The sequence below is a fragment of the Ailuropoda melanoleuca genome, chromosome 1, assembly GCF_002007445.2.
Source record: "Ailuropoda melanoleuca isolate Jingjing chromosome 1, ASM200744v2, whole genome shotgun sequence".
Lineage (NCBI taxonomy): Eukaryota > Metazoa > Chordata > Mammalia > Carnivora > Ursidae > Ailuropoda > Ailuropoda melanoleuca.
Window position 1 is genome coordinate 104,586,743 of NC_048218.1, and position 21,523 is coordinate 104,608,265.

At 38.7% G+C, this 21,523-nt stretch overlaps 1 protein-coding gene across 9 annotated transcripts in view; it reads left to right on the forward strand.

The window, feature by feature from the left end:
* The window catches only part of PLCH1 (phospholipase C eta 1), a 209,147-nt gene that overhangs the window by 122,782 nt on the left and 64,842 nt on the right, over positions 1 to 21,523 (forward strand). For all 9 annotated transcript variants that reach the window (XM_034664135.1, XM_034664133.1, XM_034664151.1 and 6 more), the window contains 3 exons: positions 1 to 244; positions 10,664 to 10,793; positions 14,466 to 14,636. In XM_034664135.1, the coding sequence (XP_034520026.1) occupies positions 1 to 244; positions 10,664 to 10,793; positions 14,466 to 14,636 (545 nt within the window). The remainder of the gene's footprint in view (positions 245 to 10,663; positions 10,794 to 14,465; positions 14,637 to 21,523) is intronic.

Here is a 21,523-nt window from a genome sequence, read left to right on the forward strand (position 1 = left end):
TACTTATTGACTCCATTTACAAAGTCACCGAAGGTCGGCAGTCTGAAATATTCCACAGACAAGCTGAAGGGCACTTTGATCCCAGCTGCTGCTTCACCATCTACCATGGCAATCACATGGAGTCTCTGGATCTCATCACCTCCAACCCCGAGGAGGCCCGCACCTGGATCACAGGCCTCAAGTACCTGATGGCTGGCATCAGTGATGAAGATTCCCTTGCCAAGCGGCAGAGGACGCACAACCAATATCCTCCCTAGAATGTTAATTTTGAGCTGTGTGTGTGTGNAATGTTAATTTTGAGCTCTGTGTGTGTGTGTGTGTGTATTAGACTGTGTTTTATTTTTTCCTATAATTCTGAGGCTTAAAGCTGCATTCCTTTCTTTCTCTTTCTTTACCGTTAGCACCTTTCTGCCCCTCCTCCCTCTCACCCCAAGTACGTGAATGCATAGAACATAGAGAAACAAGCTTGCGGGGACTCAGGCACAGGCTTCTTGGGAGGAGATTGAATTTAGCTCCACAATCTGAGAGGTCTCCAAATGCAGCCTAAAGTTTCCTAAGAGAGATGAGGTAGCTGGGGAGGTGTCTATTTGGGTTAGAGAAAATCCTGCTTTGTGATCAAATCAGTTTAGTTTAACAAATATTTTTTGAGTTCTAATTACATACGAGGTATTAAGCTCCTTCCTGCTTTTTCTCTCTCTTTTTAATTTATAGTTTGGAAACTGGTTGATATGGAAGGGGAACTTATTTTTTACTTCATACCATTTACCTTCTCTAAATTGTTCAAGAGACTAGGGATTCATCTGAGTCTCCCTGATGAAGCCCATTCCTGAGGTCTGTAGTAGTGACAAGATAAATCGTTAACATACTTGGTCTGAAGGTACCTCTTCTGCAGATATTGAGCTGGTCATGTAACATGGCCTTTCGGGCCTCAGTTTCCTTATCTGTAAAGTGAAGGCTATAGAGTTGTTGACTACTTTGGTTCCCTTTTTCAGATTTTCCTTTTAAAGATTTTGTTTATTTATTTTTGAGAGAGAAAGAGAGCGCAAGCAGGGGGAGCAGCAGGCAGAGGGGGAAGCAGGCTCCCCGCTGAGCAGGGAGCCTGACGTTGGACTCGATCCCAGGACCCTGGGATCATGACCTGAGCCACCCAGGTGCCCCTTTTTTCACATTTTGAATGGTCTTAAAATACATGCGCCTCTGTCTGTGAAGGGAATAGGACTGCTTCCTTGCTGTCATTGGAATGGATGCCCTAATTTTTTCCCCCAGAGTAGTGATAAATTTGTGCTGCTCTAGTTATAATTCCTCACCCAGAGTATTGTTTGAGCAGAGTGGAAATATTCAGCCCATGAAAGGAATTTTGACAGTGTGAAGGTCTGAGCTGATGAGCCATGATGTTTTCATCAGTATTCGCAGCATGCAGATAAATGCACCTGGGATTCATAAGTGAACAAAACACAAACATAGAGACTAACTTTCTGTGCTTTGTTCTGTTAATTTAGTTCTTAACTCCTTAACATCTGGTAAAAAAACAAACAAAAATACTGAATAAAATTTCTTTCTGGTATAAGCCCCGGAACCGCACTAACAGGGTCCCGAACTAAAAGAATATTCATTTTTCATGAACAGAAGTTGTGAGATGGGGCCGTTCAAGGGTTGGTTAATCAGCGGCTCAGTGATGTCCTCGGAGACCTGGGTTCTGCCAGGCTCAGCCTGTGGGTGTGGTCCTTCAGTGCTGCCCCTTGGTCAGACAGAGGTGTAACTCCTTCGGGTACCAGCTCCAAACACAGCCCTGCTCCGAGGGATCATAGTTTCTTCTCACAAACCTTTTCTTTAAGAGCAAAGCAAATTTTCCCAGCCCCCCGCCCCGCCCCGCGCTAAAGACTAAATCTCATCATTGGCCAGAATTGCTGTTATAGACCCATTCCTAAAACAGTCTTCAGCAAGAGAAAGCAATGAACATAATTGGAGCTTGGGACTCTTGCATTCTTAGAAACAAGTTTTTGTTTATGTGGGTTTCATCTATTGATACTGTCGTATTAGAAATGAAATCTGAGAATTAAAAGAAATATTTGTTAATTCACTTAAAATTATAATAAACTGACATGTGAACATATTTTTATGAAAACTATTTTTCAAAACAAATTAATGAGAAAGAGTAGTGTTGCTTTCCTCTTTTACAAGTCTCTTTAATGTCTGTCTGAATAGAACACATGTATTTTCCTATCTGCTTCTGCATTCAATCTATATGTTGTATTGTTTTGGTGGAAATGTATGAGGAAATTTAGCCTCACACAGACAGTTGGAAAAGGGGGGGACCTCATGGTTATCGGGACCCTTTGGATTATACTTTGGGGATGGCTGTACTAAGGCCCATCAAGATTTACCTTCTGCCTCCATTGGAGCACATGGGTCTTGGATACCTGAGCGAAACCGAGGTTCTTCAACAAGGAAGAAGGAAGGAAAATTGTTGTAGGGGCAAGACAATCAATTCTAGAGGTTGCTAACCTCACCTGGTTAACTAGGACAAGTTCAAAATGTTCCAGAGCTTTNCTGCTTCTGCATTCAATCTATATGTTGTATTGTTTTGGTGGAAATGTATGAGGAAATTTAGCCTCACACAGATAAATAGTTGGAAAAGGGGGGGACCTCATGGTTATCGGGACCCTTTGGATTATACTTTGGGGATGGCTGTACTAAGGCCCATCAAGATTTACCTTCTGCCTCCATTGGAGCACATGGGTCTTGGATACCTGAGCGAAACCGAGGTTCTTCAACAAGGAAGAAGGAAGGAAAATTGTTGTAGGGGCAAGACAATCAATTCTAGAGGTTGCTAACCTCACCTGGTTAACTAGGACAAGTTCAAAATGTTCCAGAGCTTTTAGCCACTTATATAAATGCCTTTCATAAGCCCTGAAGAGGACCAGTGAGAGCAATGGGCATATTGTTTTTTCTAAATGGTGGCAAAATTTACCCCTTTATTAGATCTTTCTGGTTATGTGAGAAATGCATGCTCATTGCAGTAAGCTGAAAGAATACAGAGCGGCATAAAGAAAAGATCAATCATCTTTATCCCTGTCTATGAATTTTGCACCATCTCCTCCAAGATTACTGATGTTAACAATTTGACGCACACCCTTCTCTCTCCTGACCCATTTTTGAATTGGGTTGTCTGTTTTTCTGTGGTTGAATTTTAAGAGTTTGGTATATTAATCCCTTATTAGTTACACGATTTGCAAATGCTTTCTTCCAGTCTTTTGGTCTTTTTACCTTATTGATAGTATCCTTGGTGCACAATATTTTTAAATTTTCATGAAGTACAATTTGTTTTTTCTTTTGTCACCTGTGCTTTAGTGTCCTACCCAAATCCTATGGTGTGAAGATTTTATTCTGTTTTCTGTTAAGAGTTTTATTGTTTTAGGTCTTACTTTTATGTCCTTGATACATTTGAATTAATTTTTGTGGATGGTATTAGGTAGTGGTCCAACTTCATTCTTTGGCATGTCGATATCCAAGTTTTCCAGGCCCATCAGTGGAAAAGACTTTTTTTCATAAAATGGTCTTGGCGGCCTTGTCAAAAATCATTTGACCATAGATATGAGGGTTTATTTCTGGGCTATTTTGTCCTATTGGTTTATGTTTGTCTTCACGCTAATACAACACTGTTTTGATTGCTGTGGCTTCGAGATAAGTTTTGAAATCAGGAAGTGTGAGTCTTCCAATTTTGTTCTTTTTGAAGATGCTTTGGCTATTCAGAGTTCCTTGATATTCCATATGAATTTTAGGATGGATTTTTCTATTTCCACAGATAACGTCATAGGGATTTGGGCAGAAATTGCATTGAATCTGTAGATTGCTTTGGGTAATAATGACATTTTAACTAAATTGTCTTCCAATCCATGAATGTGGATTTCATTTAGTTATGTCTTCTTTAATTTCTCTCAGCAACGTTCTGTAGTTGTCGTTGTGCAAGTTTTTGACCTCTTTTATTAATTCCTAAGTATTTTGTTATTTTGATGAGATTGGAAATGGAATTGTTTTTGTAATTCCTTCTCAGATTGTTAATACTCATATATAGAAATGCAGCCAATTTTTGTGTGTTGACTTCGTGTCCTGCTACTTTGCTGAATTCATTTATTCTAACAGTTTTTTTTGGTAAAGATTTTATTTATTTATTTGACAAAGAGAGAGACAGCCAGTGAGAGAGAACACAAGCAGGGGGAGTGGGAGAGGAAGAAGCAGGCTCCCAGCGGAGGAGTCTGATGTGGGGCTCGATCCCAGAATGCTGGGATCACACCCTGAGCTGAAGGCAGACACTTAACGACTGCGCCACCCAGGCACCCCTATTCTAACAGCTTTTTAAAGGAGTCTTTAAGATTTTCTGTATATAAGATCATATCATCTGCAAACAGATAATTTTACTTCTTTATAATTTAGATGCCTTTTCCTCCCTCCCTCTCTCTCTCCTTCCCCCCTTTCCTTCCTTCCTTCCTCCCTCCCTTCGTAATTGCTCTAGCTAAAACTTAGTACTGTGTTGAGTAAACGTGGTGAAAGCTGGCACCCTTGCCTTGTTCCTGATTATAGAGAAAAAGTTTTCAGTCTTTCACTATCGAATATGATATGTACTCTGTTTTTTTATATGTGGCTTTTATTGTGTGGAGGCAGTTTTCTTTTATTATTATTGTGTTGAGTGTTTTTATCATAAAAAGGTGTTGAATTTTGTCAGATGCTTTTCTGCATCAGTTGAGGTGATCACGTGGTTTTCTGCTTTCATTATGTTGATGTGGTATAATACACTGATCTATTCTCATATGTTGAACCATCTGTGTATTCCAGGAATAAATCCCACTTGGTCAAAGTGTATAATTCTTTTAATATACTGCTGAATTTTATTTGCAAGTATTCTCACTGAGGATTTTTGCACTACTTTTTTTTTTAAAGATTTTATTTATTTAAGAAAGAGTGTGAGAGAGCACAAGCAGGACTGGGGGCGGGGAGAAGCAGAGTGAGAAGCAGACTTCCCACCGAGCAGGGAGCCCATGCGGGGCTTGATTCCAGGACCCTGGGATCATGACATGAGCCAAAGGCAGGCACTTGACTGACTCAGCCACCCAGGCACCCCCCCTCCTTTTTTTTTCTTGTGTATCTTTGTCTGGGTTTGGTATCAGGGTAATGCTGGCCTCATAGAATGAGTTAGGAAGTGTTCCCTTTTCAATTTTTTGAGAAGGGTTGGTGTTAGTTCTTTTAATGTTTGGTAGAATTCAGTGGAACTATCCAGTTTGAGTATCAAATATTGAGTTTTCTTTGTTACGAGATTTTTGGTTACTGATTCAAGCTTCTTACTGGTTATAGATCTATTCACATTTTATTTTCTTTGTGATTTAGTTTCTGGAGGTTTTGTGTTTCTCGGATTTGTCCATTTCATTTAGATTATCCCGTTTGTTAGCATGCGATTTTTCATAGCACTCTCTTAAAATCCTTTTTATTTCTGTAGAATTGGTAGTAATGTACTCACTTTTGTTTTTGATTTTAGTAATTTGAATCCTTTGTCTTTTTTTGTTAATCCAGCTAGCTAAAGGTTTGTTAATGCTGTTGATGTTTTCAAAGAACCTACTTTTGGTTTCATTGATTTTTCTCTGTTGTTTTTCTATCTTTATTTCATTGCTCTTTCCTCTAATCTTTCTCATTTTCTTCCTTTTCTGCTGGCTTTGGATTTAGTTTGTCTTCTTTTTTCTAGTTCTTTAAGTTGTAAAGTTGATGGTTAATTTGAGATCTTTCCTGAATTTTATTTTTAGTCATTATTTTAAAAAATTATTTATTTTTTAATCAAAGTATAGTTGACATGCAATGTTCTATTAGCCTCAGGTGTACTCTCTTTCTTTTTGTTTGAATGGAAGCATTTATAGCTGTAAATCTCCCCTTTAGCACTGCTCTCATTGTATAAGTTTAGTATGTTGTGTTTCATTTTTGTTCATCTTTACATGTTTTCCAATTTCCTTTATAATTTCTTCTTTGATCCATTGGTTGTTTAAAAGTGTGTTGTTTTATTTCCATAATTTTGTGAATTTTCTAGTTTTCCTTCTTATTAGTTTCTAACTTCATCCCATTGTGGTCAAAGAAGATACTTTGAATGATATCTATGTTTTAAAGTTGGAGGCTTAATTTATGGCCTAAAATATGATCTATCCTGGAAAATGTTCCATCTGCACTTGAGAAGAATGTGTATGCTGTTTTTGGTTAGAGTGTTCTGTTCATGCCTGTTAGATCTAATTGGTTTATTGTGTTGTTTATATTCTCTGTTTCCTTATCTTCCATCGGGTTGTTCTATCCATATTGTGAGTGGGGTATTGAATTCTCCAGCTATTATGTAGAACTGTCTACATCTCCCTTCAATTCTGTTAGTTTTTGTTGCATATATTTTGATTTGTCATCAGATGTGTCATTGTTATAATTGTATATCTTTGACTCTTTTATCAATATACAATGTCCCTATTTATCTCTTAAAAACTTTTTTTGATTTAAAGTTTATTTGGTCTGATATTAGAGCCACCTCTTCTCTTTTAGTAACTATTTACATGGAATATATTTTTCCATCATTTCACTCTCAATCTGTCCACGTTTTTTGGATCTTAATTTAGTCTCTTATAGTTGGGTCTTGTGTTTTTATCCATTCTGCCAGTCTCTGTCTTTTGATTGGATAGTTTAATCCATTTACATTTAAAGTACTTACTGATAACGAGGGACTTACTTTTATCATTGTGCTATTTGCTTTCTATATGCCTTATAGCTTTTTTCCCCTCTTGTTTCCTGCATTACTTTTTTTGTTTAGTTGATTTTTTTTTTGTAGAGAAATTTTAAATTACTTTCTCATGTCCTTTTATGTATAATTTATAGCTGTTTTCTTTATGGCTACTGTGGGCATTACATTTAACATCCTAAAGTTACAATATTCTAATATGAATTTACACCAGCTTAGCTCAATTGCTTTTTGAATCTGATTTTGTTTGTCCATGTTTACTGGCAGTAGAAAGTTTTCATGTTTGAATTCACCAGGTTGACAGCAGAGGGATTTCCTGTTCTGAAAATATGCTACCTGGAAAGCAAGTGTACCCTAGAACTGCACAGGGAACAATTTTACAAGAAATATAGAAACCGTAGATGCTTATGTCAGTGAGGAGAGAAAAGGAAAGAGGAAATTAATGAATAATAAAGAAGAAGCTCATGTCGAAAATAGGGAAAGTTATATTGAACCAGGGAACGATTCTCATACAGATATGTCAGAATTTGATAGGGTTTTAGGTAATATTTTAATAACAGAATAGCATCCTTGATTGGGCATACATTTAATTACATTAGTCGAGGAGAACAGCTTTGGGATGTTCATTATTATTACATTTCAGAGAGGCCTGAAACTTTCAACTGTGAATGAGTTCTGAGAATAATGCATCTTAAGTGGCTGTATGAAACAAATCCATCCAGTGTAACATGTAATTCAAGTTATTTCTGCAATATGGCTCTGTTTCATGGCGGTAGATGCGGTACTCGTATCTATTATAAGCAATATAGTGTTGTGTTTAAGGACTCCGACTAGCATTGCACTACCTGGCATTCAGCCCCAAATCTGCTGTGTACTGTGTAACTCTGGATAGGTCACTTATACTCTTTTGCCTCAGAGTCTGTCTGTCACATGATGATGATGTTAATCGTAGTGTGTGCCTTATGTAGTTGTGTGAAGAGCAAATGAGTTGATATACACAGAATGCTTAGGACACTGTTATTAAATACATATTAAGCACTTATAAATAATAGCGACTATTTTTATTGCTAAAGAGGGGTAAGGACTGACAAATTTTTTGCTTTCCTATTCAGATAAAGTCTGAAAGCCTCACCGTTTTTCTCCATCAGTCCGTTATCCTCCATGATTTCCCCACCTTATCTCTTGACCCTGCGAGGGAAATTATTACCTCTAGAAGACTTTAGGCAGTCCCTTGTGGGTGTTGTGAACCGAAGGTATACACACCTTAACTATGAACCAGGAACCCTGCAGGCTGCAGCCGATAGGGCACATCTGGCCTATCACCTGTTTTGTATGTGCTCCTGATCTAGAAATTGGTTTTCGGTGGCTGAGAAAAGTCAGAAGAGGAGGAATATTTGTGAAATTATGAAAATCATATGAAATTCAAGTTTCAGTGTCCATAAATACAATTTTATTGGAACATAAATTAATAATTAATGTTCCAATAAATTAATTTATTGGAACATGCCAATTAATTTCTGTGCTGCCTGTAGCCACTTTCGTGTCACAGGAGCAGAATCGAATAGCTGCAACTAAGACCTAATGGCTTACAAATCCTAAAATATTCACTAGGCCTTTTCCAGAAAAAGTTTGCCCACCCCTGTAGTAAATACTACCACTCAATGCTTTACATTTTCCTGTAGTTTTTGATAGAAAATTCTAGGCCATAACTTGTCATTCAGTTTTGACTCTCCCAGTTTTTCTTTGCAGAATGATAGTTTCTCTTCTTAAACTTATCCTGTATTATGATGTGAATCATTAATTTAGAGCTTTCTTGGGCACTCCTGTCTTAATTATGAAGAATAGCTTTAAGATATTAGAATACTGTTACCTGTAATTGTATCGTATACCATGTGTACTGTTACTGGAAGAGAATGGTTTTTCCTCATAGAATCTTAGAGTTGGAAGGGACTTCAAGGTCATCTAGTTGTGTTCACTGACATTGTAGATGAAGAAATGGAAGGCCCAAGAAGTGACATAAGTGACCCTCTGTCACAGGGCCAGGTCAACAAAGAATCAGGACTAGTGTGCATTTCTTGGTCTGATTCTACCTCTTCTTATGTCTTACCAATCCCATATCCCCTAAACCAATTGTCAAGGCCAGCTTGTGTGTCGACACTGAAGGCCTTGCAGACACAGGCCCACCCTTAGGGTTTGTATCAGCAGAATACTCATACTTAGGGTTTGCTTGTCTTTGCCTCTTCTCTGGAGAGGTCTTTGAGAGGCTTTGGTAAAGAAGTATAAAGGATGAGAATATTATCACTATTGGACTCATTTCATCTCTTCTTTGAACTCTGGCAAAAGACCTCATTGGGCACAGAGCAGTGTCCACAGGCAAAAGAAATAGACAGGAATGGGCACAGTGTGCCCAGAAAACAGGGGAAAAATGACATTCAAGTACTTATTAGTAATTGGTCCAATGTTTCACTCTTTTGATTCTTCAGTTATTTTTACCCTCATCCTGGGTCACCTGTTAACTTCCAGGTGTCATGTATAATGAGGTCCTACCTGAACTCTATGAGGAGAAATTGAATTAGGAAGAACTGGGATGGTTATTTTCAAATATCGTAAAGGGAACAAAATGTAAAATGAGGTATTTGCAGTATGAAAATGACCTCTATATAAATTTAGAAGAAATAAGACTTTCTGGTTGCTTTTACTTCCTGAGGTACAGTCTCCCACAACCATACTTTAAATCAAATAAGAAATGTAAATGCACCGTGTTACCGCTGGGAGGACTGTTAATATTTTGGCTTTGAAAATCAGTTTGATGTCATCTGCTTGATAAGCAAATATTATCCATTTCCCCTTTTCTCTGACCTTCCTGCCATTCTCCCATTTGTTGGTTTTAAACCTATACCTTTCCCTTCCTTTGATTTTCTGGTTTCTTTCCACCACCTGTTTCTTTACTCTTCTTTCCCCTTCAAATTTTGAAGCTCAATTTGGTTTTCTAAATATACACATGATTCCTGCCTTTTGTAATTTACCCCCAACAACTATGAATCATCATTTAAAAAAAAATTTCAGTTCATCCACTGGTTACTCTTTATTCTGCTTCCTTAACTATGTAAAACAACCCAAGAGTCATTCCCCCTGAGGGCTTTTTAAAACCTCAGTTCACATGATGTAGCTCTTTTGTGTCTGACCTCAGCTTTATACCCTCAGCCCCCTAATATCATACTGGCATTTTAGGGTAACCTCTAGCATATCAGGCTTGCCCTGGAGTTAGAAGTTTGATACTATTAGGCAAGAACCTTCAAAACTAGTAATAGGAAGATGAACAGAGTCTAGAGATAGACTGTCTGCATAGGAGCCCAAACTTCTAGACCGGGTTGCCAAAATCTGGGATCTCTTCCTGATTCATCCTTAACGAATTCTCCCTTCTCCTCTCGCTTTATATCCTCATCTGAGCAATGAGGAGATTGAACTACACAGTCTAAGTTTTCAGAGGTAGGAGTGGGCCAAGAAAAGGGAACAGAAAACATTGTCTAGTGGGGGGTGCTGTGAAGGTAAAAATATACTAAATGAAAGGTCATAGAGGAAGACGATAAGGCCTAAATTTGGTATATTTGGGGTTTCGTCACATCACATCCCTTGACGGACTGGATAAAAATGTGTGAGGTAAAGCAGCTCTCAGGAGAACATGGTTTGACTCTCCTTTCAAAGTGACGGGAACCACGTACAAGTGCCCATTCTCCTGTTGCTTGGGGTCCCTCCTGGCGGCTCACTCGCCTGTGGATCGCGGGCAGGGCCTCCCCGAAGGAGTTTCTCCTCAAGTTCCATTATTTATGATAAATGTCCTTGTGAGTATTCTGTGAGAGAGCAGTTTTTATTTTGAGGAGAAAAGTGTTTTTCTTGACCTTTCTTCATGTGGGTGAAGCAGACCTTTGAGGAAGCTGATAAGAATGGTGACGGCTTACTGAATATTGAAGAGATACACCAACTGATGCACAAACTAAATGTCAACCTGCCCCGAAGAAAAGTCAGACAAATGTTTCAGGTGCGTTTTCACAGTTGGGTTGGCCTTGTGTAAAACACACGTTGGAGGTTATTGTTGCACTTGGATATTTCAAAGGCTGTTTTGTTTTGTTGAAAGTTGATATTACCTGTTCGGTGTTGTATTTTCCTTTGATGGAAAGAGACATGTTTTGTTTCATGAAGGAAAAAAAAAGGCTTCCTAAATTTAACACATATCCACAGTTTCACTTCCTAAAATGCTTTTTTACTGTTGCTGTTTTCAGAGAGTAGTTATAAGCACTTTACCTGGCACTTAGATAATGGAGTGAACCCGATCAAGGACCTTTGAGGGAGTGATAACATCTCATGCGCCTCCTTCACAGAGCTCTTGTGAGGCTCAGAATCAAGGCCAGGTAACATGAGACAACAGCACTCATTGAAGTCCTCGAGAGGCTCTGTTTCATTTCAGAGGAGTTTAAGATTTAGAATCCATGATGCTTAGAAGTGCTGTATCACTCCTGCCGTTTAGGGAGCTCTCCAGAAGTTCATTCAACTGCCTGTTGGTATTAGATGAGATGCTCTTTCCCTGTTGGTCAGCCCTTGAGGAAAATCCTTGGCCCCAAACCTACTCTGTGGCCCCCAGCTGGGATGGTACCTAGTCCTCCATCCAAGGTGCAGAAGTGAGCTCTGTTGAGGGAGTGCAAAGACGATGTTAGATTATTAGTAATTGCCAACATACTGATTTAGGAAATGCTCTTATTTGGAGAGAAGTCATATGCACAATCCATGTTTTGCAATAATTTTCTTTTTTTTAATTTAAATATTTTATTTATTTATTTGATGGAGAGAGAGTGAGAGCACAAGCTAGGAGACAGAGGGAGAGGGAGAAGCAGACTCCCTGCTGAGCAGGGAGCCCGACGTGGTGCTCAATCCCAAGACCCCGGGATCGTGACCCAGGCTGAAGGCAGACGCGTAACCGACTAAGCCACTCAGGCGCCCCAATAATTTTCTATTCTAAGTGATTAGGTGATATTTTGTACATGTAAAAATAAGCAGAGGGTGTGATATTTTCTGATGGTTAATGTTTTGTGCTGCTTTTGTTTTTTAACCATTTGTTCTTAGAGGCGGTAAGGGTAGAAATGATGTGAGAGATAAGTTGCGATGATGAATGGCAGGTGGAGGCTGGTTCCATTCTGTGACCTCTTACCGTGGTCCTGTCCTTGGGAAGCTCTTGGCTGGACATGGTTTGCAATGAGGGGGACTTGGTCACATTGCACTGGAGTACAACAGAAGAGAAAAGAAAGAGGAGGAAGGCATATGCATGCTGTAGAAGGAATCCCAGCGATGGAATGAAGGGCTTTGGAAGGGAAATGTATTATCGCAAATAGAGTGAACTGTCTGTCAACTGTATTGAAGGGTGTGCTATGTTCCTGGCACTCCCTGTGACACCTCACTTTTGTCCTGTTGTGAGCCCCCCACTCCCAGCTGTTCCTTTCCTCAGAAAATGCTGATTGTACTGAAGAGGTAGCTTCTGACCAAATGAGAGGGGCCAAGCTTAAAGAGGAAGGCAAAGTCCCTACCTCCAAAAATAATGATATGAGGGTACTTTCTGGAAGTGAGATAAGGGGATAACATAGATACTGATATATTTTTACTTCTATATGTTTCCCCTTCAGACACCTTTTCTTTCTCATGCACTAAGCATTTTGCAGGGCAAACCAGGAAATATTTATGTCAAATGTCTTAGCATTCAAAGTAAATCATTTAGACAAGTTTTAAGAAAACATTAGGGGTCTCTTTTTCTGACCTTAGGTTTAAAAACGTATCAAGCCAGAAGTGCCTGGATAAGCAGTCGGACCTGTTGGAGAACATTTCCACTGTAGGCCTTGTACCTACCAGGGTTGTGGAAATGCTCTTTGTGGGAGTCATAGGACCAAAGGAACATTCTTCTTCTGGCTGAATCCCTGGTGTGGACATTGAAGCCTTCCTAGAATTTTCTTTACTTTTTTGTTGCAGAGGAAGAATTAACTAAAATTTTTTAAAAATAATCTAAGTTATGGATAATTACTTTTAAAGTCTCTAGATGCTATTATTTAAATGTCAGAGTTTTATTGTTCTTAATGGTTTACGCATTTACAAGGAATTTTTGAAAAATATTTCTTCTCTGTATCTAGGGTTAGATACTTTGAGACAAAGTTATGGCAGAAATTTGAATATTAGACCCAGTTTCTTAAGACGCAGTGACTCTACAAACAAGCATCTCACACACCCAAAGTCTGGTTCTTCTTTTTTTTTTTAAAAAAAGATTTCATTTATTTATTTGAGAGTGAGAGTAGAGTGAGGGAGAGAGAGAGCGAGAGCACGAGTTGGGGGGGGCAGAGGGAGTGGGAGAAGCAGACTCCCTGCTGACTGGGGAGCCAGACGTGGGGTTCAATCCCAGGACTCTGGGATCATGACCTGAGCCAAGATAGACACTTAACCAGCTGAGCCACGCAGGCGCCCCAAGTGTGGACATTCTATAGACCATTCTTCTACCTGTAAAAGGACAGAAGGCGATCAGCTCTACAACGGAACTGTATATGATTTAAATATTGGTTAAAATGTGTGCTCATAATTATCCCAAGGTTAGCAAAGTTTTTATGAACACAGTGACTTTCAAAGCTATATTTAAAACCCCACAACAGCTGAGTGTATATATCACAAAACCATGCAGTTCAAGATGCCATTCATTTCCTGTCAGTTTTGGTTCAGTTACAACTGTGTTCACTTAAAATGAAGATCTTGTGAATGGACTGATTGCTCATTACATATCCCCAACAATTTTAGGGTTTCCTGACAAATTCAGCCAATCAAAAGGAAGATACATGTTGAAAGATTCTTGCTCAATATTACTAGAAACAAATAATTTCAACTAGAAACAGTCCAGATGGATTTTTCAGACTTCTGTGGGGGGGAAAACAAGGAGGTGCCAATGATCCTGATGGCTGTAAGAGCGATATGCTACCTATGCCGAATTAAGAGAGATTCTGTTATGTTTTAAAATTATATTTGATTGAATTACAGCTGGTTAGAGACTAGTGTTTTCATAATGCGTTAAACACTTTTTCTCTTTTGTTCATGATTCGTCTTGTCCAACATTTCTTTTTCATTGGTTTCTTCAAAAGATCAGCTTTCGGTGTAATTGCTCACCCTTTGATGATCTGTTTTCTGTTTCATTGCTTTTTGCTTTTGTTCATAATTTATTTCCTTATATTTTCTTTAGCCTAATTTTTTCTAGCTTTCTGAGTTGAATTATTATCTGTTTTCAGTCTACCTTGCTTTCTAATACCTTGAAAACGTCATTTCCTTCTAATTATTGCTTTAACTTCATCACACAAATTTTAATATGTAGTGCATGTGTTCATTTCTGTGTTTCATTTCCTGTTTAGAAATGTATTATGTTGTCTTCAGACTTTTGTTTTTGAAGCTTTTTTTGTTGGTTTATAAATTTACTGCGATCAGAGAAATTCGTTTTTCAAAGGTTGATTCTTTATAACATGAAACGTTTTTTGTGGCCTAATAAATAGTTAACTTAAATTGACCCACGTGTACTTGAAAAGAATGTGTTTAACGTTTGTGAAATGTGTTCTAGCCTTTTTATAGTCAATATTATGTCCCAGTACCGAATTTTCTATTTCAAGCTCTCATACTGCCTTGTGTTTTCTTTGCCTTTCAGGAAGCTGATACAGATGAGAATCAGGGAACTCTGACATTTGAAGAATTCTGTGTTTTTTATAAAATGATGTCCCTGAGACGGGACCTTTATTTGTTACTCTTAAGCTACAGTGACAAGAAAGATCACCTGACTGTGGAAGAACTGGCTCAGTTTTTGAAGGTGGAGCAAAAGGTATCATTAGACTGTTGAATTGAATGCTTACTTAAAAATACTAATGAATATGCAGGTTTCTTCTGGTCTTGGATCTAGGTACATTTTATTTTTAGGATATAGGGGCAAATATCACAATTCCACAAAAAAGCTTATGAGTTATTTATAACACGTTTCTAGCAGCTTTTATGAAGGAGTGATAAATTGAGCACTCACATAATTTTTTAACTTCCAATACATTGAATATGGATATGCACATTTTTCTATAAAGTAATGGATGTTAACTCATGTGTTTCGTTTTAGATATAATTGCTATGTTTTTTTATACTAATAATATAGGTAGGTATTTGTTAACTATGACATAATTCTTTTTTTCTTAAAGATTTTATTTATTTGTTTGACAGAGATAGAGACAGCCAGTGAGAGAGGGAACACAAGCAGGGGGAGTGGGAGAGGAAAGAAGCAGGCTCCTAGCAGAGGAGCCTGATGTGGGGCTCGATCCCATAACGCCAGGATCACGCCCTGAGCCGAAGGCAGACACTTAACTGCTGTGCCACCCAGGCGCCCTAACTATGACATAATTCTTAACTAGCAATATAGTAGTAATTCGTTGATAATTCTGATAGGAAATTGACATTGGATTATATCAGAAGATTAAGTAAATTAAATCCTGATTAACAAAGAGAACCCCTAAATATCTTTAAAATAAGAACTTTTTAAAGAAAAAAGATTTTATTTATTGATTTGAGAGAGAGAGTGAGAGAGAGAGAGCAGAGGGAGAGGGAGAGCAGGGAGCCCGATGAGGGGCTCGATCCTAGGACTCCGAGATCATGACCTGAGCCAAAGGCAGACACTTATCGGCTGAGCCACCCAGGTGTCTCATAAAATAAGAACTTTTTAATTTTAGTACCATGTAGTCTGAATTGTGGTCCACAAGGCTAGTCTTCTCATACTTACTTTTTTTATATTGTCTTAAATTCTGTTTCTCACCTATGTAGAATAAATGAATTTTTTTGTTTTTTAAGCTTTATTGAATTATATTTGACAAAATTTCTATATGTTTAAGGTGTACAATGTGAGGTTTTGATATAATGTATACATTGTAAAATGATTACTACAATCAAGCTAACTAACGTCCATCACCTCACATAGTTATGATCGACCCTCTTAGCAAATTCAAATATATTATCTAGTATTATTGACTATAGTCACTATGCTGTACATTAGATCTCCAGAATTTATTCATCCTGCATAATTAAACCTTTGCACTCTTTGACCAACATTGTCCCCTTCCCCCCAAGTCCCTGGCAACCAACACTCTACTCTGCTTTCATGATTTTGACTTTTTAATTTTTATTTTATTTTATTTTTTAAGTTTTTATTTATTAGGGAGAGCTAGAGAGCACAAGCAGGGGGAGTGGCAGGCTGGGGGAGAAGCAGGCTCCCTGCTCAATCCCAGGACCCTGAGATCATGACCTGACCTGAAGGCAGACGTTAACTGACTGAGCCACGCAGGCGCCCCTATGATTTTGACTTTTTTAGATTCCACTTTATCAGTGAGATCCTATCGCATTTGTCTTTCTTTGTCATTTCACGTAGCATAATTTCCTCTAGGTTTTAAAGATGTCACAAATGGCAGGAATGATTTAATCAATCATGCCTACATAATGGGACCTCTACCAAAGCCCCTATACCATGAGGTTTGGAGAGCTTCCGTGTTGGTGAAGCTGCATGGACGTGCTGGAAAGGGGAAGGGGTGTACCCTGAGAGGGATGGAAGCTCTGAATACCTTCCCACATACTTGCCCTATGCATTTCTTCATTTGGTGTTCATGAGTTGTATACTTTATAGTAAACCAGTCCCAGTAAATAAAGTACTTTTCTGAATTCTGTGAATCAGTCTAGTGAATTATGGGAACCGACAGAGGCTTTCTCCTTGGCTAAACTCTAGGCAGGCTCTTCTGAGTCCTTTTTTGACTAAGCCCTGTCGTTGGACCTTGTCCTCAAGAGTCCAGCTGTAGCAAGAATCTTGCTAAGGCTCTTTAACCAAAACCCACATCTTTGATACCTGATCACCTTGATATCTGATACAATTCCTTATCTTTCACCATCTTCTAGGTGATCTGATCACTTTTTTCCTTCAGCAAGAACCCTGTTAGGTAGGTTTAGCCAGAATCCCCTCTTACCCCCGATGTTTCCTCTGCTGACCCCTACCCTGCTCCTTGGGTATAAATCCCCCTTGTTCACCCTGTATTTGGAACTGAACCAGTATTATATACTGAGTTCTCTTTTCCCCTATTGTAATAGCTACTGATTAAAATCTATTTTTATTGCTTTAAATAGTATCTAGGTGGTTTTTTTTTCTTTTTTAAAGCTTTTATGGAGAGAGAGATGGGGGGGCGGAACGCACACATACATACATGTGCAAAGTGGGGGGAGGGGCAGAGAGAGAATCTCAAGCAGACTCCCTGCTGAGTTAGGAGCCTGCCAGTTGGGCTGGATCTCAGGACCCAGGAGATCATGACCTGAGCTGAAAAGAAGGGTCAGACCCTCAACTGACTGAACCACCCAGATTCCCCCTGTTCTGTTTTTTCTTTGACAGAACCCCCCCAATTTGTAGTGAGTCAAGCAGAATGGGGTTAGCCTGAACACTTCATTTGCGGTTAGATCTGAGGTGAAGCAGTCTATGGGGTTGAACACTTAACCTGTGGGGTCTAATGCCAACTCCACATAGTTAGTGTCAGAACTGAATTGCACTGATGGGCATCCAGTGAGTGTTGGAGAATCGAAAACTTGGTTGGTGTCAGAAAAAGATACACTAGATTTGGTAATGATTTACTCTATCCCATTCCACAATCACATACATTTTAGGAATAATCTGAATAAATTCAGATTTAATAAATGTTGGTGTTGCTTTCTTAAGGATTAAGTGTTGGCAAAATGTTTCTATCAAAATCAACTTTCATTCATCAACTTTTCTATCAAGAGGTATTTTCGTTAGTTTGCTCATTTGGCAAAGGCAGAGACTCTACATGAACAAAGTTGGCTATAGCACAGGTGGAAGTGGGGGTGGGGTAATAGAAGAATTGTTTCCCCCCAGAAAATATGCCCTAATACACACGTCTCTTGTCCTCTGTTTTCTGCTTTTGTAACTACTTTTCCACTCTCAGCTGGAGAACTGCTCTAATACAGTAGAAAGAGTATTAGACCTGGAGCCCGGAAGACCTGCATTCCATACCCTACAGGCTCTATTGGCTGGAGAATCTTGGGCAGGTCATTCATTATTGTTTCTGAGCCTTCGTTTCCTAATCTATAAAAGGGAGCTGATATCTACCTTTCTTATCTCACAGTGTCAAATTGAACATTGATTGTAATGGTGAATGTGAAGTCCGTTTAACATAGATATTCAGAAGCACAGCAATGTGACAAATTAAAATTACAATATTTGAAACTACTGACTTCAAATTCATTTGAACAAGTGGAATTAACCCAGTCCATTTGAATGGCAGTAGTGAATGTCACTTGCTGAGGGGCATGTGTTTCTTCTCTCTTTTTGGTTATATTGATATTCAACCAGTAAATTTTTGTTAGGGAAAACAGAAGCCAGTGTTCTATGACATCTGCCCCTGGCAGACAATTACCTGTATCCAGTTTAATTTTCTAAATTAGCTGGAAGCTACATATGGGCATAATCTGAAAGAAATTTTACAAAAATTATCATAAATCAAGACACATAAGCCATAAGGAAAATATTAATGTCTCGAATCTTTTAAGTTTCTGTGTGGTCCAATTTATCAAACACCATAAAATTAATGTCTAACACAAACTAGGAAAATATTTGTAACATATAAAGAGAGAAACAGTGAAATTCCTTAATATGGAAAGTGCTATCATAGACTACTGAGAAAAAAAATGAATACCCGGTAGAAACATGGGCAAAACATTGGAAACATAAAAAATTTCATAAAAAGTCAATAAGCCTATTGAAAAGTTCACCTTTCATTAGAAATTCAAATATATGAAATAAAATGAAAAGACCGTTTTTTTTACCCACCAAATCAGTAAAGGTAAAAAAAAATACTATCACACATCATGTCCATTTCTTATGTTTCCAGTGAAGTTGTGGAATGGTATAATCTTTCTTTAGGACAGTTTAATTATCAAAGTTTGTATAATTTATAAAACTTTGACTGATTTGTTTAACTTTTATAGTCCATTCTAAGGAAATAATTGTCTACATTAAAAAAAAAAAGGATGTAAAGCTGTCCATTTCAGCATTCTTTAAAACAGAGAAAAATTGGGCACGATCTCAATGTGTAGCAAGAGAGTCATTAGTTAAGAGTTTCGTGGGATTTTGAGTTTTAAAACAGGATTTTCAGAACGGAACAAATTGGAGGCCACTTGACGATTCATATGGCAGTAATTCGTTTGTTTCTGACGGCATAAGATTGGTGTAGACACCAGAGTATTCAACTTTTACAGATTTACCGCAGTTGTGAAATAAAATATCATTGCTGGTCACATATGTTGTCAAAGATTATGTGAAATCAAATACTGGCCCACGGGTCGGATTTTTATTTCACTGAAGCTCTCTGAAACCTGAATTCATACCTTTGACAGGTCCAACTGCTGTTTGATTAGGTCTTTCATTTTTGAAACGTGGATGTGCTAGGGGAAATTCTCTGTCTTTTATATCCATGAAGAAGTGCCAGTTAGGAAGAAACCAGCTGGCGGACATTTCTCTTTCATTGCTTCCTTGCAACCACAAATAAAGATCACCGACATCCACAAGTCTGTGATTCCAAAGTACTAGGTCGGGTTGAGGTTTTTGGTTTCATTTTTTTCCCCCTGTGTTTGCCAAAACGCAGTCTATGTCTCCTCCAGATTTACTATCCATTTGCTGACACTGGGGCGGAATGGGTTTTGTGTTCAATGCTTTTCAGAGTTTTGGTTTAGGAGCGATAATTGGATTTCATTCCCCCATGCCCCAGACGCCTTTCTTAACAAGCCTCTACTTTCTTTCTATCCTTTTGTTTTTTGTGGGTCGAGGAGAGAGGAAGTGAAGGCAGGACTACTGAAGCATCCTTGCCGCCTGAAAAACCACCTAGCTGTTTACTGAGTGCAAAGGCCACACCTCCGTGAATAAATCAAAAGCCGATTTCTCTTTATGCAGCACTTTCATCCGAAATATGAGTATGGATGGTTAATTCCAGGGGAATTTTCAGAGCTTTACTGATCTCATGCAAGAGGGCCCTCTTATTGTTACTGTGTTTATCTGACATAGATCTATAGATTATCTCATTTTGGCGCTTCTAACAGTTACCCCTTTTGTGTCTTTATTCTTTCTGCTAAAATAGTCCCTTGATTATTCTGATCCAATTACCAGTCTCACTTGTGCTATCTCCGTTCATTATCCTTTACTGAATCCAGAATGATTTGGTGAGAGTCATGGTCATTCTAACCTTATCTCTCCATGAGAAATAATGATAACACTTCTTCGTTTATAATACCCTTTTTGGTGCCAGTGTGCCTTTATCTTTTTTTTTTTTTAAAGCATTTTCCTCATCATAAAAGCATTCCTTTAAGAGTCCTTCCTGAGTTTCTGTTTCATTTACTTAATTATTCACAGTTAAAGCAATTGAGAGAGTTTTCAGAGTAATTATGTCTTGTAATATTTTTGCTGCCTTGATTATAGTTCCCAAATGACTTTTTCTGTGAAATAGTCATACATTCAAATGCTTTGAAATTTGTGGTTGAATTTTAGGATGAGTTAGAGGTAGCCAGTTTGGGGAGGTAAATTGTTTCTTATTCAGTTGAAAACTGAAGGACCATTCATTTAGAGATGTTCCTCCACTCCCTTCTGAAATTACCCCAAGATACAGGAAAGACTTTTTTCTTCTGTGTAAAACTACAAGGACAAAGTGAACAGGTGAGGAGACAGGAACAATTTGTCTGATCTAAATGATCAAATTTGTCTGATCTAAAGGAGACCCCAGAGCAGTGAAATTCAAGCCCACAGAGCAGGAAACACGAAGCAACTTCATTCACCCAGGAGAACCCCAGAAAAGCTTGAGAATTGAAGTCACGTGATGCTCTTGAAAATAGGAGATGAGGAGGGGTGACAAACACAAGCATTGTTTGGAAGTGGGGTTCTGGATCCTCTCTCCTACCTCTTGCAGCAGGGCAACTATCCCTCCTCCAACCTGACATAAGAGTGAAAGTCAGAACTGGAGAAGGATGGCTCAGAAGGTTCTAGCCTGAGGCCTCTCAGGTACCCCTGAGTACTAGACACGTGGGGATTGTGGTAGATGGTCTGTGAAGATGGCTGCAGGAATTCCCCCATTCCTGTGTGGGTACCCCTTGTCAATGTGACTTTCCTTCTCTTCCCGTCAAGGAGTGGACTCTATTTTCCTGCCCCTTGAATCTGGGCTGGCTTCGGAATTTGGTTTGACTAATAGATTGTGGCAGAAATGATGAACAAGGAACCTCTGGGAGCCTTGATTGTTCCACTCTTGCCCTGTGGCGGGACTCTGCGACTACCACATGAGGAAACCGGGCTAGTGTTTTTGAGGATGAGAGACTCCTCAGAGAAAGAGGCCCAGGACCAACAGCCAGCACCAACCACAGGAATGGGAGTGAGGCCATCTTAGACCACTGTACTGTAGTCAGGGGACTGGGTACCTGTAGTCACTTGAATAAACCCTAGGTGAGAACAGCAAAATAACTGTCCAGCCAAACCCACTCCCACTTGCCATCCTGCACAAATGTGATTTAAAAAAAAAAAGTGGTTTTTGTTTTAAGCTTCTAAGTTTTGGGTGGCTTGTTTCAGAGGAATAGGTAATGAGTTCAAGGACAAAGTGAACATCTTGTGTATTGAAGTGGGAGATCCATAACCCTCTCCTAATACTC